General features: G+C 33.9%; 2 protein-coding genes across 3 annotated transcripts; one reads left to right on the top strand and one right to left on the bottom strand.

Annotated features, from left to right (window-relative positions):
- Positions 1 to 85: 85 nt before the first annotated feature.
- Positions 86 to 10,299, top strand: LOC125057592 (intraflagellar transport protein 56). 2 transcript variants are annotated; one of them, XM_047661375.1, is made up of 13 exons: positions 86 to 298; positions 366 to 491; positions 873 to 1,056; positions 2,200 to 2,255; positions 2,631 to 2,806; positions 3,140 to 3,199; positions 4,574 to 4,720; positions 5,211 to 5,334; positions 6,559 to 6,738; positions 7,738 to 7,935; positions 8,293 to 8,448; positions 8,894 to 9,000; positions 9,990 to 10,299. In XM_047661375.1, the coding sequence occupies exons 1-13, from the start codon at positions 296 to 298 to the stop codon at positions 10,192 to 10,194; spliced, it is 1,722 nt and encodes a 573-aa protein (XP_047517331.1). In that variant the 5' UTR covers positions 86 to 295; the 3' UTR covers positions 10,195 to 10,299. The 2 variants fall into 2 exon arrangements, with proteins under 2 accessions (XP_047517331.1, XP_047517332.1); XM_047661376.1 differs by lacking the exon at positions 3,140 to 3,199 and having other exon boundaries at positions 87 to 298; positions 9,990 to 10,297.
- A 1,335-nt stretch (positions 10,300 to 11,634) lies between these two features.
- Positions 11,635 to 13,673, bottom strand: LOC125057524 (larval cuticle protein A2B-like). Its single transcript, XM_047661271.1, has 4 exons — positions 13,537 to 13,673; positions 13,187 to 13,324; positions 12,706 to 12,936; positions 11,635 to 12,162 (listed from the first exon to the last, which is right to left on the bottom strand). Exons 1-4 carry the CDS (start codon positions 13,606 to 13,608, stop codon positions 12,070 to 12,072), a joined length of 534 nt encoding a protein of 177 aa, XP_047517227.1. The 5' UTR covers positions 13,609 to 13,673; the 3' UTR covers positions 11,635 to 12,069.
- Positions 13,674 to 14,363: the final 690 nt, after the last annotated feature.

The following is a 14,363-nucleotide window of genomic DNA, read 5'->3' as shown; positions in this document are numbered from 1 at the left end:
TCGATTTTTTCTTTATTTTTTATCTGTGTTTAACTGTTTAGTTTATATATGTATAGTTTCCTTAAAAGTTATATTTTTCTATCTTGTTATCACTATTTCACTCATATTAGAATTGTTATTGTTAAACCTCAGATATAATTAATTATTTGGCTCTCTTGAAAAGTTTTAACATACGATTCAGAATATATGTATAATATATACGGCAATTCAAGTTTCCATGGCAACTAATACAAGCCATCAATAGGTATACTACACAAAATCAGACTTTGCTATAAAGTTATTTGTATTTAAAGAAATGGTAAGTTTAACTATGTAACACATATAATAAATTACACATAAATATATATTTTTCCTTTTTACCGTAGATTTTATCTCGAGCAAAACCAGCAAACGACACGAGAGCGGGCAGTAGTGCTACGAAAAAGCAATTTCCCGAACTGGAAGATTTTCTTTTAAAAAGGGATTACAGTGGGGCTATAACTATGCTTGAAGTAAGTATTTGTAATATAAAGGCTGGGAAACAAAATCTGCCTTTGAATAGAGTATTGTTCGACTCATGTCTGATGGAGCGAGTGCTGGCGTTCGTATTGCTAATAAAAAATCTCCAGGACTTTTGTTTTGACAATATGCATGACACTAGAGAAGTGCGGTAACTAGAAAGTAAACATTTCTGATATGATATAAAATTAAGATTAATATGTATTGTTATAATCGGATTGAATAATAAATTAAAAACCCAGTGGCTAGTTCCAATTCATATATTATCAAATAATTAACAAATAGGCATTGATCAACGCATTTGTTACTCACGTGGGGGTGATATAAATTGTGGTTTGTTCTCTTGTGTACTATTAAATATTAATAAAAAATAGTTCTTAGCACATGAGGGCAATACCTCCGAGTGGGTCGGAGTATGGGTCGCCTGGTGCTGGTTCCACTTAGCCGAGTACCGGCGAGCACTTGACAAGTATTTGGAGCTTCGTACCAGAGACAAACTTGATGCGAAGATTGCTGATAATATCGCGCTTGATATTGCTGTATGCTATTTTTATTTGGGTATGGAAATTTATCTCTAATTCAGCACGTATAATTAGCGTATGTTATAGGAACAGAAATTCATCGCATGTGTAGAGTGCTCGATAAGAGAGAAGTGGAAAGCTCAGAAGTCTAGACTAGAATGGAATATTTAACAAAATTGTTTTTCTTAAGATAATAGTAAATCCAAACAAAAGATACCCATAGACAATAGCGTTATGGTCTAAGATCCCGCTATACAACGACCTTCACCGAGATGCTTATTTAATGAAACTTATTTTATATATAATTTAATATGTCAATAAATATAATCCATATGGGTTGCCTAGCAAATTTCAGTCCAGAGTATGTTTAATTAATTTAAAAAAAAAATATTTTTTTAAACATTTCACCGGTATGATTATTAGATAAATTCTATACCAATCGAAGGTATGAAGCCCATAGAATATGCAAACGTTAGGTTGTTTTTAATCAATTAATTATTTATGTGTATATTTTTTATGTGACACTAAAGTATATATACATCTTTAGTATAAAAGAAGGTTATAGTGATACATATATAATACTACCCTGATTAAAAATATTGATTGAAAAAAGTTCAAAAAATTTACTACATGCAAATTATAAAAAAAAATTTTTTTTTTAATATTAATTAAACATACTCTGGACTGAAATTTGCTAGGCAACCCATATGGATTATATTTATTGACATATTAAACTAAATATAAAATAAGTTTCATTAAATAAGCATCTCGGTGAAGGTCGTTGTATAGCGGGATCTTATACTATTACTGATGTTTATGTTCTTGGTACGTGTGTGCACGTATATTATATTGTTTTATTAGTAGGAAAGGTTTTTATATATTATTTATTTCAATAAACAGAAACAAAAATATCATTAATACATATATGTAGAAAATCGATTTAAACTTTGACACACTGAACATTCAACAATGAAATGAAAAGAATGTGTGAGACCTCCTGTGTGTAAACAAAGATAAAAAATGTAATTGCTCCGTGGCCATATAACCTTATTTACCTTCTAATTTTCTATCTATAACCACCTCCGTAGTTCTGAATTCAGCGCCTGATCATAATGTCCCTTGCCCCATTAGCTGCTCGATTTAAAACAATCATCTCTAGGAAGTGTTTTGTCTATTTCAGGAATGTATAAGGAGTCGCAAGAAACCATAGAAGCGGCGCCGAAATGTGCGCTAAAGGTATAGACCGTGTATACTTTTCCACTATTGTGTTCTTACATATTTTTTTCTTATAAATACCAGGTCCAGTATTGTAGTGTTACAGGAAGGAACTGTTAAATGAAACAATTATTGACAATCGTAGGTTTTTCTTATTATTCAGATTTCTATGATAGCCTGATATAAAATAATAAAGATAATGATTATTAAATACCAATTTAATATAAAATTTCTGCCAATGTAAAATTTAGTTAATATAATTTTGGTGATTTTATCAAATTAAATACATACTTATGTTATTTTACAACAATTTGGATATCGTATTATATCACTGATATGACATACTTAGTGAAATATATTAATAACGATAAAAAGAAATATTAAACAATATTTCAGAATCGTCTACAGTTCCACCTAGCGCATAAACTGGAAGACGAAGAAGCTTTGATGGGTGCGCACGCAACGCTACGCGATGTTCCTGAAGACCAACTTAGCTTGGCCTCTGTCCACTACCTGCGAGCTCATTACCAGGAGGCTATAGATGTTTATAAGAAACTACTTCTGGATAGACGGTAAGGAGCTATTTAAAGAAATTCCTTCAAAGTGAAAGTATTTATGGAAAAAAGCATAAAGCACTCGTAAATTTCATATATTTTCTCTATAGTTTGCAAGGCAAGTCCCGGCTTGTAACTTATTTAGATGCGGAAAATACTCTTTTTTTTTCAATTATTTTGCTTGACTTATAAGCTTAACTATCCCCTCTTCACCAAAATCCTGTCAAGCTCACGCAGCTTAATAACACAAGTAATAATATTATTACAAATAACAAGTTCGTTCGGTCGCTGTACCTACCTTTTTTGTAATACTAATCCATAGTATAGGCAGTTTTATGTTTGTATTTTCAGTTATAAAAGATATGAGTCGGGCGATATGGAATGGATTAAAGTTTTGGCACATTCGCCTTGGTAAATAACATAATTTTATGAAGACGTATACTTCTAGATTTAGATTTATTAAAATAATTAGAATAGAGAGAAAGCTGTTATTACAAAAAACAAAAAATGCTTGCGTATAATTAATTATTAACAAGATTATAATTACGTTTTCTCCTGCCATACATCAGCCTGGCATTGTCAGTTTTGATAATCTCCATGAAGGTATTTCTTTATACCTTAATCGACCTATGAATTAAGGAATGAATCCTATGCTTGAATACGTATATTATAATACAGTCTAGTGTAATTATATAAATATATTAAACATGTTAAACATTATATATAGTTATTTGAAAATTATTGCTACTAATTATATCTTTGATTTGTGTTTTAAACGGGTTAGTTTAGAATAGATTGTAGGTATATGATAGATTTGTACTATTGTATTTGTACTCAACGATTAATTAATTAGTTATTTTTAGTACTTCAACTTCATCCACATCCACTTATACATTTAAAAGGGACTGACAATAATTTCTGCCTATATTTTTTTAACAATTTTAAGGGCTACGTCTACCAATTTGAAATACAATTGTTTTATCAGTAATCAATGCAAGTTTTCCGTGTCACCGGTTTAGTAAAGCAGGCCGCACACCAGCCATACATTTGTAACTCGATAATTGTGGCGCTACATTTGAAACGCGACACATTTATCGCCCCCATACATTTGTACGTGAGCACGCACACCGAGGAAACATTTGTGGCGGGCGCACTTTGTGGCGAGACGTTGTCCGCGCTACACGAATTCAAGATCGAACACGTTCGTTTTTTGAGTTGCGTTGGTTTGCAAAAATGAAAGACAACATTGAATTTTACGTTGAGTTTATTGCAGAGGTTGAAAAAAACCCTGTATTATACAATCACACGCTCAATGATTATAGTAACAGACGGATTACAGAAATTATTTGGACTAAGATTGGCGAAAAATTCAATGAAAATTCGTACATTGTGCAATCTTGATTAAACGGATGAACCCAATAACGTCTTTTTTTTCTCATTAATCGCCACATCAAGAAATCTTCGTCATCAGACGATGATGTCGACATTCTCAAAGCGGTGCCACGCTACAACTGTGCTTCCGATGTGCGCATATACAATACATTTGTATATGCATACAATTGTAGCGCAACGATTGTGGCGACGTAAATACCGTAAATAACAAATGTATGCCTGGTGTGCGGCCTGGTTAAAGTGACAACATTACGAAAACTTTTTTTCATTTTGACCTGTAATTATCTGTTTTGACGTTTTGCGTGCTTTACAGCAAACATAACCATTGACTAACCCTTAGTCATGTCAAATAGATACTTAATTATAATAATTAAACGTGTTCACTTATTACAGTACGTACATGGCTCTAAATGTGTATGTGGCATTATGCTACTACAAGTTAGACTACTACGACGTGTCGCAGGAAGTTCTCGGCGTCTACTTAACGCAACATCCTACATCTACAATTGCATCAAACTTAAAAGCTTGCAATCTTTTCAGGTAATGTTTCGTTAAAATATCCCCTCTATATGTATAGTAGTAATAATCCCCATGTATCATCTAAGTGAGATGTGGAACAGAAAATGGACAACCCTCTAATATTCCACGTAAACCGGAAATCTCAATACTCTGCCACAGATCGTTGCAGATTATTTCTATTGTTTACGATAGGTAGTTTCGTTATGTAATTTTAAATATCACTGATTTTTATCCTACGCACGAGTTTTAATACAATTTGTATTGAAAACCGCCGAGTTGAGTAGTGATAATCAGAACCTAGAATTAAGTTTCAGAAATCGACAAGATACCGTCGTAAAAGCTACATTCAAGTTCTATTACTGTTCTTTTTTCGGATTACAAAAACTGTCATTTTGTATCACTGCTTTATTTTAAAGCAATGGTTCTTTCGGCAAATCGTCTTTCTAAAATTCTTTTGGTCTTAAATTTCTGTTCTTTGATCTATTATTTAATTAAAAATTTGTTATTTTAGATTGTACAATGGAAAGTCGGCAGAAACAGAACTAAAGCAAATATCGTCAGAACAACACACTTTTGGGCAAGATCTAGTAAAGCATAATTTGGTTGTATTTAGAAATGGGGAAGGAGCTTTAAAGGTAAAAAATTATAAAAATATATTTTGTTTAATTTGATTTTTCAAATAATATTTATATATTAGTGATATACGAGGCTCCGACCGAAGACCGAACACGATTTAGACATATATAGGACATTAAATCAAGTCGAGTCATTTATATATTCCCTTTTTATTAATAATACTAGCTGTACCACGATGATGGTGTACATAAGGTTTGGTATGTAAGGGCAACGTTACCTATGGTTTACGGAAAATGTCACATTCCCTAAATGGAGGGCAGAATTTCGTAATGGCAATACTTGTGAAAAGTTGAAATGCTTTCATATTTTCATTCAAACGATTTTCGCTCCCGGCAAATATTTTATGTCGAGGCTGCTCGGTGGTGCATGCTAGATGGTGGTATTAGGAGGTTAGGTACCACGTTACTTTTGACTTAGGGGAAAAGATCACATCCTCTAAAAGGAAGAAAAAATAACGCAACGGAAATACCTTAGCGGGCCCAGCACTCAACATATATATGCCTTTAAGTATCGTTGAATTAATGTTCCGCGGTAACGGTAGCGGCCGCGGCGTGAGCAAATACAACATAAATGCCATAAATTACCGACAAAACTACGTTCCTCGTCCTGTAAAACTCAAAGTCGCGGTAAAAGTGGGACTCGCTTCTTTGCAGTCCGCGTGACAGCGAACTTATACTCAGTAACACCAAAAATTTTAAAAATATCACCTATACAAACGCGGTAAATATAGATTTATATAGTATACTAGCTGACCGGGCAAACGTCGTCTTGCCATGTGTATCATTTATAATAAAAAAATAGGGGTTGATCGTAGGGGGGTGAAAGTTAGGGGTTATATGTATTTTTTAATGCTGTATCATAAAAAAATAGAAATTAAAAATTTTGTCTAAAAAATAAAATGAAAAATTTAGGGGTGGCCTACCCCTAACAATTAGGGGGATGAAAAATAGATGTTGGCCGATTCTCATAGATACCGGATAAGCACACAAAATTTCATCAAAATCGGTCAAGCCGTTTCGGAGGAGTATGGCAACGAAAACTGTGACACGAGAATTTTATATATTAGATAATAATATAATAATATTTTTTAGTATAAACCTATTTCGTATAGATAAACAACAATAGACGGGCCTACCTCGCTACACGCATTGATTAAACAATCTCACTTCATACATTTAATATATAAACAACTATTTAACTGTTAAGTTCTTTTTCTTCTATAGGTTTTACCAGAGCTCGTAGATGTAGTACCGGAAGCCAGACTAAACCTAGCTGGCTATAGACTACGTCACCGTGAACCACTGGAGGCAAGGGAGTTGTTGGAACCACTGCAACCCACCTCGCCATTGCACTATATCTTGCGTGGTGTTATTGCTGTGCGATTGTACAACGATACGGGCGATGTAAGGAACTACAAAGTCTTATACTTACTAAGAAATTACTTCCCGTACTACAGCTTGCTAAGACATAAAACTTCTGCAGACTTAGAAGACATCAAATCATTCAGTCATCAGATCACAAAAAAAAATCCTAAACTTCGTGCGATGGGATGATTATCTGTCAACGCATATAAAATAGTCCCGCTGCAAATTTTTCTTAATAGCTTTTTTTTATTATACATATGTCTGCTGTTCTTGCTAGACTAGCAAAAGCCATGTTTCTATATAGGATTCACCAATTAGTTGTAATAGGCAAGAATCAGATTTTGGTACAAATTAAATTAGTCGTTTCGCAGAGAATCGAAGTTCAATGTTCACCATAAGGCACAACCGGTATGGGAAGGTATGGAACCAATTTTCTTCATACATAAAATATGTTAACTGAGCCGATTGCGGAATTCATATGAACACAGTTTTAGTGTATTGCATGCGAACTTTATATACCATTCAACGAACGATATGTTTTATTATACATTTACACAATTAATTTTCATATTCAAACAAAACTTATTTAATAGAGGCTGTAAGCAGAGCTATTAGACACATTCTTGTGATAAATATTTTTTTTAAATTTATTTGGTGGGACTTGAATTACTATTTAGTCTTATGTTAGGCTAAATCTAAATGTTGAATGATGTCTCAGTGCACAGACAATTTATAAAAATAAAAGAAATTTATTTAACGGGTTAAGCTACGCTTATTTATTAATTTAATTCTACATGATTTTACAATACAATTTCAACGACACGTTTCAATCAACCATTACGGTCAATAAATTCGCTTTTCGATCCGTTAAAGGAGTTTTATTAATAGGTAAACTCGCGTAAATCATAGACAATGTTTTTTGTATTACTTTACAATTGTAGGAACTCTCTTACTATTTCGTTGTTGGACGTATGTTGGACTATTGCCTGATATTAAAACTTTTGTAGTTAACGAAACTGATTTCTACAATTCTCGCAGGAGGAACAAATGAAGCTAGCACAGCAGAGTTTCCACCTAGTAGGCAGTTCCGCATCAGAATGCGACACCATTCCCGGAAGACAGTGTATGGCCTCTTCATATTTCCTGGCGGGACAATTCGAAGAAGTCCTGGTCTATCTGAACTCCATTAAAAGTTTCTTTGTCAATGATGACACTTTCAACTTCAATTACGCCCAGGTAAAATATTTAGTTTTTTTTGTGTTTATCAATATTTTTGTGTATATTACATGTTTTATCACATGATAGTACTACGAGGTTATATTAGAAAGCTGAGAATTTCGGTTGTGCTTTAATTAAAGGCGGTAAATCTCAGGAATGGTTCTTGAAAAAAAAAAATTTCTGTTGGATAGCTTTTTTCTGTCCTGTAGTTTTTGAGGTTATTACAAATAAACAAAAATACATATATTTTCTTTTAACTTTAGTATAATTACACTTTAAAACACGTATAAAAAATTCATAATAGTGTTTTAACTTTGTGAAAGTGGAAATTTTCGCGTAGAAAAACATTTGTACATACACATATTTCTTCGACAGGCAAAAGTAGGATCCGGGTTATATCGTGAAGCGGAAGAATGTCTTCTTCAGATCCAAGATGAGAGCATCCGTAGCTCCTTTACATATTTGGCATGTTTGTGTCGATGCCACGTTATGAATAAGGAAGCGCATCTCGCATGGGAACTTTGTGTTAAGGTAGGTTTTTAATTGTGTTATGTTTTTGTTAATAAAAAGTTATTTTAACACCACTACTTTGTAAATCATATTATTCATAGGAATAGTGTTCCCGTTTTTAATATAAATCGTTGAATTTTTTTTTGTTATTTTTCGTTAAATGAATACAAAAACGCCACAATTCTTGTCTTTGTCCCTCTGCATCTGAGTTTTTAACTTTATCGGCAAGTAAGTGATCAGCCTTTTGTTTACAACTTTCTGGAATTTCTTACCGATAGTTAGTTGCTGATTTCCTTACCGTTTTCATGTACCGTATGGCGAAGGTATTAAGTATTAATTGCGCACAAAAATAGAAAAAACCGTTAGTGCAGCCGGGGTTGACACACGGCTTTAGGGTTGAGTTGCGCTCCTAGCTTAATCTTCTCTATACTTAAACAATCGTATTTAACAATAACTGTTGTTTTAGTCCGCTGGTACTCCAGACAGCTTTGCATTACTTCAGCTAGTAGCTAATGATAGCTTCAGAATGGGACAATTTCTAGTCGCTGCTAAGGCTTTCCACATGTTGGACAGGTAATTTCATGAGATATTTGTGAATTGCATTTTGAGTGTCATTTATCAGTTGCCGCTCTTTGTATTGCAATCATATTTTTCATTTTGATGTATTAGCTAAATTGCTTAACTCAGTTGCTAAAATCGTTTTAGTAAATGCATATTAAAACTATGTTAAACTTTATATTTCGGCGAAATAACTCTAGTATTATGGTTGAATCCGTATCCGGGTTCTAAAATTATGTAGATTTATGGGTTATTTGTTAAATTGTTTCAATTTTTATTCATTATTATTCTTTTATATTGTTTAATTATAGGCACAGAAGTTTCTACGTAAAAAAAAGTTGTAACTGAAATAAAGATTTTATAACCATAAAATTATACAAACATAAAATGACGATAGTTCACGTCATCTACATTAAGCCATTAGCCTTTTCAAATTCAACATATTAATTGAAATTGTTATTACCATTGATTCGTTTTATCAATTATTTATTTGGACTAGTTTGTTGAAACTTGATATCTATATTATATATAAAAAGAAAATGGTGTTCGTTTGAGGCTCTTTCACGCTTAAACCACTGATCGTATCGACATGAAACTACCACCATTCGATGCGAAATTTTTCCTAGATGGTTTATGGCTATTTATTTTTCGAATTCTAATTCCGTTCCTTCATTTTTTTATTGCTGTTTTAGTTTTATGAAAATTTATCCATACGGACTTCACCGCGGAAACATTCGGGGAGGCTTCCTAGAACCTCTAAACGTCAACATCTGTTAAAAACTCGATTTTCGAAATATTTCAATTTTCTTAGCGGGAAGTTAAAAAGAAGATTAATAAAAATATGAAAAAAAATAAAATAATGAAACATAAAATTTATTTTAATTCGTCCAGCAAAGCGGGCGCGAAACGGCTAGTTAATACATAAAAAAGTACCTATTAACATGTGACGCACCAACGTCAATATTCTTAATAATATCCTAAATTCTCCTATCTTTAAATCTTAGACTAGACGGCGGTCCCGAGATGTGGGAGGGACTACGTGGTGCAGTGTGTGGATGCGCACAAGCGGCCGCGGCTAATAAGCCTAATTCCACTTCAGACCTTCGCGAAGCTCTAGCCCTTATTAGAGGACCCCGCGCACACCCAAGAGCAGACCACATCGCTAGACCAATAACGAAATGGGCACAACAAAATCGGATACCCGTTTAGTGGTTAAGAAATAAATAATTAACAAAACAATTGGTTTTTATTGTGTTAATTGTAACCCTTCTTAAAGGACTATATTAAATTGAATAATATTGTAATTAATGGTTTGAAGTGGTTTTTTACTTTTTGATGTTTACAAAACCTAACGAGAATATTTGTATATTTATGCAGAAACATCATACATATTAAAATGAGACCTGCATCACAATCGAGTAGCCCACAGTATCGCAGCTCAACTCATGGGGGACTTTTTGTATCAAAGTAGTTTTGGTCTAATAATAGATTGTGTTTTATTTTTAACTAAATCTCCTCAAATGAAAAGGATAGGGCTATTGAAGATCACGTTAGTTAAGAAATTATCAGAACTATGAAAAAGTAATGCTTAGTATTAAAACAAATGTACAAACAACAACAAATGTAAATGCAACAAATACTTATTAAATGTTTGTTTGTGACAATTTTCGCATAATCAAACGTGGATTTGAGTTTATAGATATTCCGATACTATGAATCACTTTAAAAATGTGTAAGTTGTGTAACATTAACCCGCTTCGGTAACTTATTTTGCGGCGAAACGGAAACCGCCCGTCCTTCGAGTCGAAAGAAAAATTCTTGACAAGTTTTTCCTAAAAGAACAAATTCCGAATCGTTCCGATTGATGCATATTTATCAACTTGCTCAAGAGTTTGCGTTTGTGTATACTGAAAGCTATGATGTATGTTATATAAATAATATTTTCGTTATAAATATACATATTAAATTTTTCTAATAAATTTATTGAAATTTAAGCGATGTTTTAATTAAAAACAATGCTCGATTTTTCTAATGAAATATGAAAATTTAACGTACTCAATCAATTAAAGTTTACATCATTTTTGAAGCAATAACTTTTATATAAAAATTACATTTACAACTAAGTGTTACTGGATAGCAGCTTAAGGTGAGTGTAAATATTTGTGATAGATAAAATTATCTTGTTTTTACCTAATATGAAAATAGGTTGCATTCACCTCTGATTTACGAGATCGCGCGAACTTGCTACATAAAAATAGCATCAACTTATAGGGCTAAATACTTACGAATTTTGTTTTTTATTTATCCCATTTCTGTTACATTTGAATTTTTTATTTAAACGCAATTACTGGAATCAAACAAAATTTCAATGGATTCATTTTGGCCAAAGCATGTTTTTTTGTTTCCTATAAAAGTATTCCGTACGAGTATACTTTTATATTAAGATGAAATGAGTGAATGGTATGTGTACTAGTATAGGCTTAGTTTATAACGTAATAGTAAACACTAGCTTTAGAGGAGTGTGGACTCAGTTTCCGCAATTAGACGGCTTTTTGGTCCGTTGTGCGTTAAGTCCTGGCTTTATAGGCCTAGTTAGTTCCTTCCAGAAGAGGCTATGCTTTGAGGTAATTAAGTAATAAAAAATACTTGTTAGGGTCGCAAATAATTGCACTTTATTATCAACTATACAATTAATATTTACATTTAAATGATCGCGTCAAGATCAAGTCCGTGGCAACAGTCAAGTAGTACAAATAAATAACATAGGACATTTCCATGTGTATGCTTGCTTTATTGCTGAATGGAGAAACCTATATACTTAAACAGAAGTAAATAAATAAAAATATATATAACGCGCCTATTCTGATAACAGAAAACAACATCGCTCATAATACTGTGACAATCGTGTACGAGACAACAAGCAAGAAGCTTCTATCAACGATATACAAAACTCAGACATTAACCATAGTTAATATTCTAGGACTAAGAGACGTATGGAGCATAACCACCATTCGTCTTCCAAATCTGTCTGCTTTGGTCTGCCGTTCCTCCAATCAGCGATATAGCAAGTTAAGTTAGGTGTGACTAGCGCCATGGGTGGCCGATGGAAGCAATGGGAGCGTGGGCCACAGCGAGTGGCGCCGCTACTGCTACCGGTGCGTGTGCTACTGCTACAGCCTGCAACAATTATATGGTACATATAAAATAGAGCAGTGTTGGCCTAGTGGCTTCAGCGTGCAACTCTCATCCCTGAGGTCGTAGGTTCGATCCCCGGCTGTGCAACAATGGACTTTCTATGTGCGCATTTAACATTAGCTCGAAAGGTGAAGGAAAAACATCGTGAGGAAACTGACATGTCTTAGACCCAAAAAAAAGTGTCAAGCACAGGAGGCGGATCAGCTACTTGCCTATTAGATAAAAAAAATGATCATGAAACAGATTCAGAAATCTGAGGCCCAGACCTGAAGAGGTTGTAGCGCCACTGGTTTATTTTATGTTTTATAAAAGGTAAAGACTAAATATCTGCACGTATGCTGGATAAAATCCATACAACATTTCGCATTAAATACAGTGGCGCTACACTTAGACGGTGAGGCGAAAGATGATAGAGTGTAGCTATTTGACTTTCCATTGAATCTTTCAATAAAGAAAAACATAGCTGCTTATTTTTATAGGCAATAAAGTGATACTATGATAAGCAACCATTTACAGTATACTTACAGGGTGCGCATTGCCAGTCCTTTCGACAACAGCGTTGAAGCCGTTTACGTGGTCAGCCGTGTAGGTCACCTTTCTGAGGTGGCCATCAGGCTCGACCAGGCTGTAAGATCCGTGTACTACTCCGTTCTGGAGTGTCTCCTGGGCATCCTTGTGGTCTCCAGTTGAGGGGTCGTTCACGCCATATGAGTAAGTGTAGGCTGGGTTAGGGTCGACCGGCTCAGCGCGTACCACCTAGAATATCAGTTAAAATAGTCTTCTCAATATTTGACTTACTAGATAATAAGCTTTTCAGTTTTTTTTTCACATACAGCGTATATTCATATAGTCACGTGACTGACTTTAAGCCCTTTACGAGTGCTGTGATCTTAAAAATATTAGAAGCCGTCAAACTGGGATCTTAGACCGTAGGTTACATATCTCCAACCTAACACTGGACTTGGACATCGTGAAAATGACCAAATTCAAAAGCTTTTATACATACGGGAGCAGCGGCAATAGTGTGTGTGATGGCAGGTGCAGCAAACGTGTGTGTGGTGTAGGCTGGCGCACCATAACTGATACCGTCGAGGTATCCCGGCGCTGCTGAAGCCGCCACCAACACGCAGCAAACGATGAATAACTAGAAGAAATATTATCTTTATTTTTCATTCGTGAAACATGATCAAAATTCACGTAGAAATAAATTGTTTTGGATTAAGTCAATAAAATTATACATACTGCGGACGAAATAATATATATACAATTGAATTGTTCGCGTTTAGTTTTCAATAATGGTGATATTTCAAAACATAGCTGATAATTCGAAAAACAAAATATGATAAAATATCGTACCTTCGCGTACATGACTATTGCGTGTGTTCGTTGGTGGTACAAGAGCACATGTGTCCAAATGCGCAAACGCATTGCTTATAAAGCAACGGCCGGACACCTGATACAATTTCGAAACCAAGGATACAAGATGTGGACCTCACATGAAAGTAAAATGTATGGATTTAGGGGTATGTTTAGTAACCGCGATACAGTTTTTAAGGCTTGATTTTATGCTCTATTGCCACTATTTATTGCTTTAATATTAGCGCCCTACATACTATGAATTGCTCAAGTTAAGGTTGATAATCTAACGTTTCAAATTAAATAATTACTATCCTTAAGAGTCTGTCTCACGCCTTTCCAACATTAACTTCATAATTTTAATATTTTAATTTATTCAATTAATCATAATTATTCTGTGATATTATTTAATTTTAACGCCGATTAAATTGTGTAATTAAATTTACCTACGCTAAATAAAATGTGACATGAATGAATACATATTAAGCTATACCAGCACGCATACCCTGTAACTGACAAATACAAAGCGCTTAATATAGCGACAGCGTCCCCGATACGACATTGAGTTCTTCGTCTAAGCGACATCAATATACATTGTGGGCATCGAAAGAAAGAACTACTTAAATCGAAATTACAATTCGACATAGCCTATAATTATTTGATACGTAGATGTTAGAATTCCAACACGGACCATACATAACCAAATGGTATCCGTTACAGAGTAACCCTACAGGTGAGCATGATGTTATTCGATAATCCGACAGAGTCAATCCAAGACAGAACAGAGATATAGTTTTTAAAAAGTAAAATATTAGATTTTAAATCTT

Source organism: Pieris napi, chromosome 16, assembly GCF_905475465.1.
Source record: "Pieris napi chromosome 16, ilPieNapi1.2, whole genome shotgun sequence".
NCBI lineage: Eukaryota > Metazoa > Arthropoda > Insecta > Lepidoptera > Pieridae > Pieris > Pieris napi.
This window is presented reverse-complemented; position numbering and strand designations above follow the sequence as displayed.

Bases quoted from the DNA above. Each gene is read 5' to 3' on its own strand.
- LOC125057592 (XM_047661375.1), top strand. The intron at 492-872 runs GTAAGTATTTGT...AATAAAAAATAG, and splicing joins GGGCTATAACTATGCTTGAA to TTCTTAGCACATGAGGGCAA. The intron at 2,256-2,630 runs GTATAGACCGTG...ACAATATTTCAG, and splicing joins CGCCGAAATGTGCGCTAAAG to AATCGTCTACAGTTCCACCT.
- LOC125057524 (XM_047661271.1), bottom strand. From the start codon at position 13,608: ATGCGTTTGCGCATTTGGACACATGTGCTCTTGTACCACCAACGAACA. The intron at 12,937-13,186 runs GTATGTATAAAA...CTGATATTCTAG, and splicing joins ACACTATTGCCGCTGCTCCC to GTGGTACGCGCTGAGCCGGT. The intron at 12,163-12,705 runs GTAAGTATACTG...TAATTGTTGCAG, and splicing joins GGACTGGCAATGCGCACCCT to GCTGTAGCAGTAGCACACGC.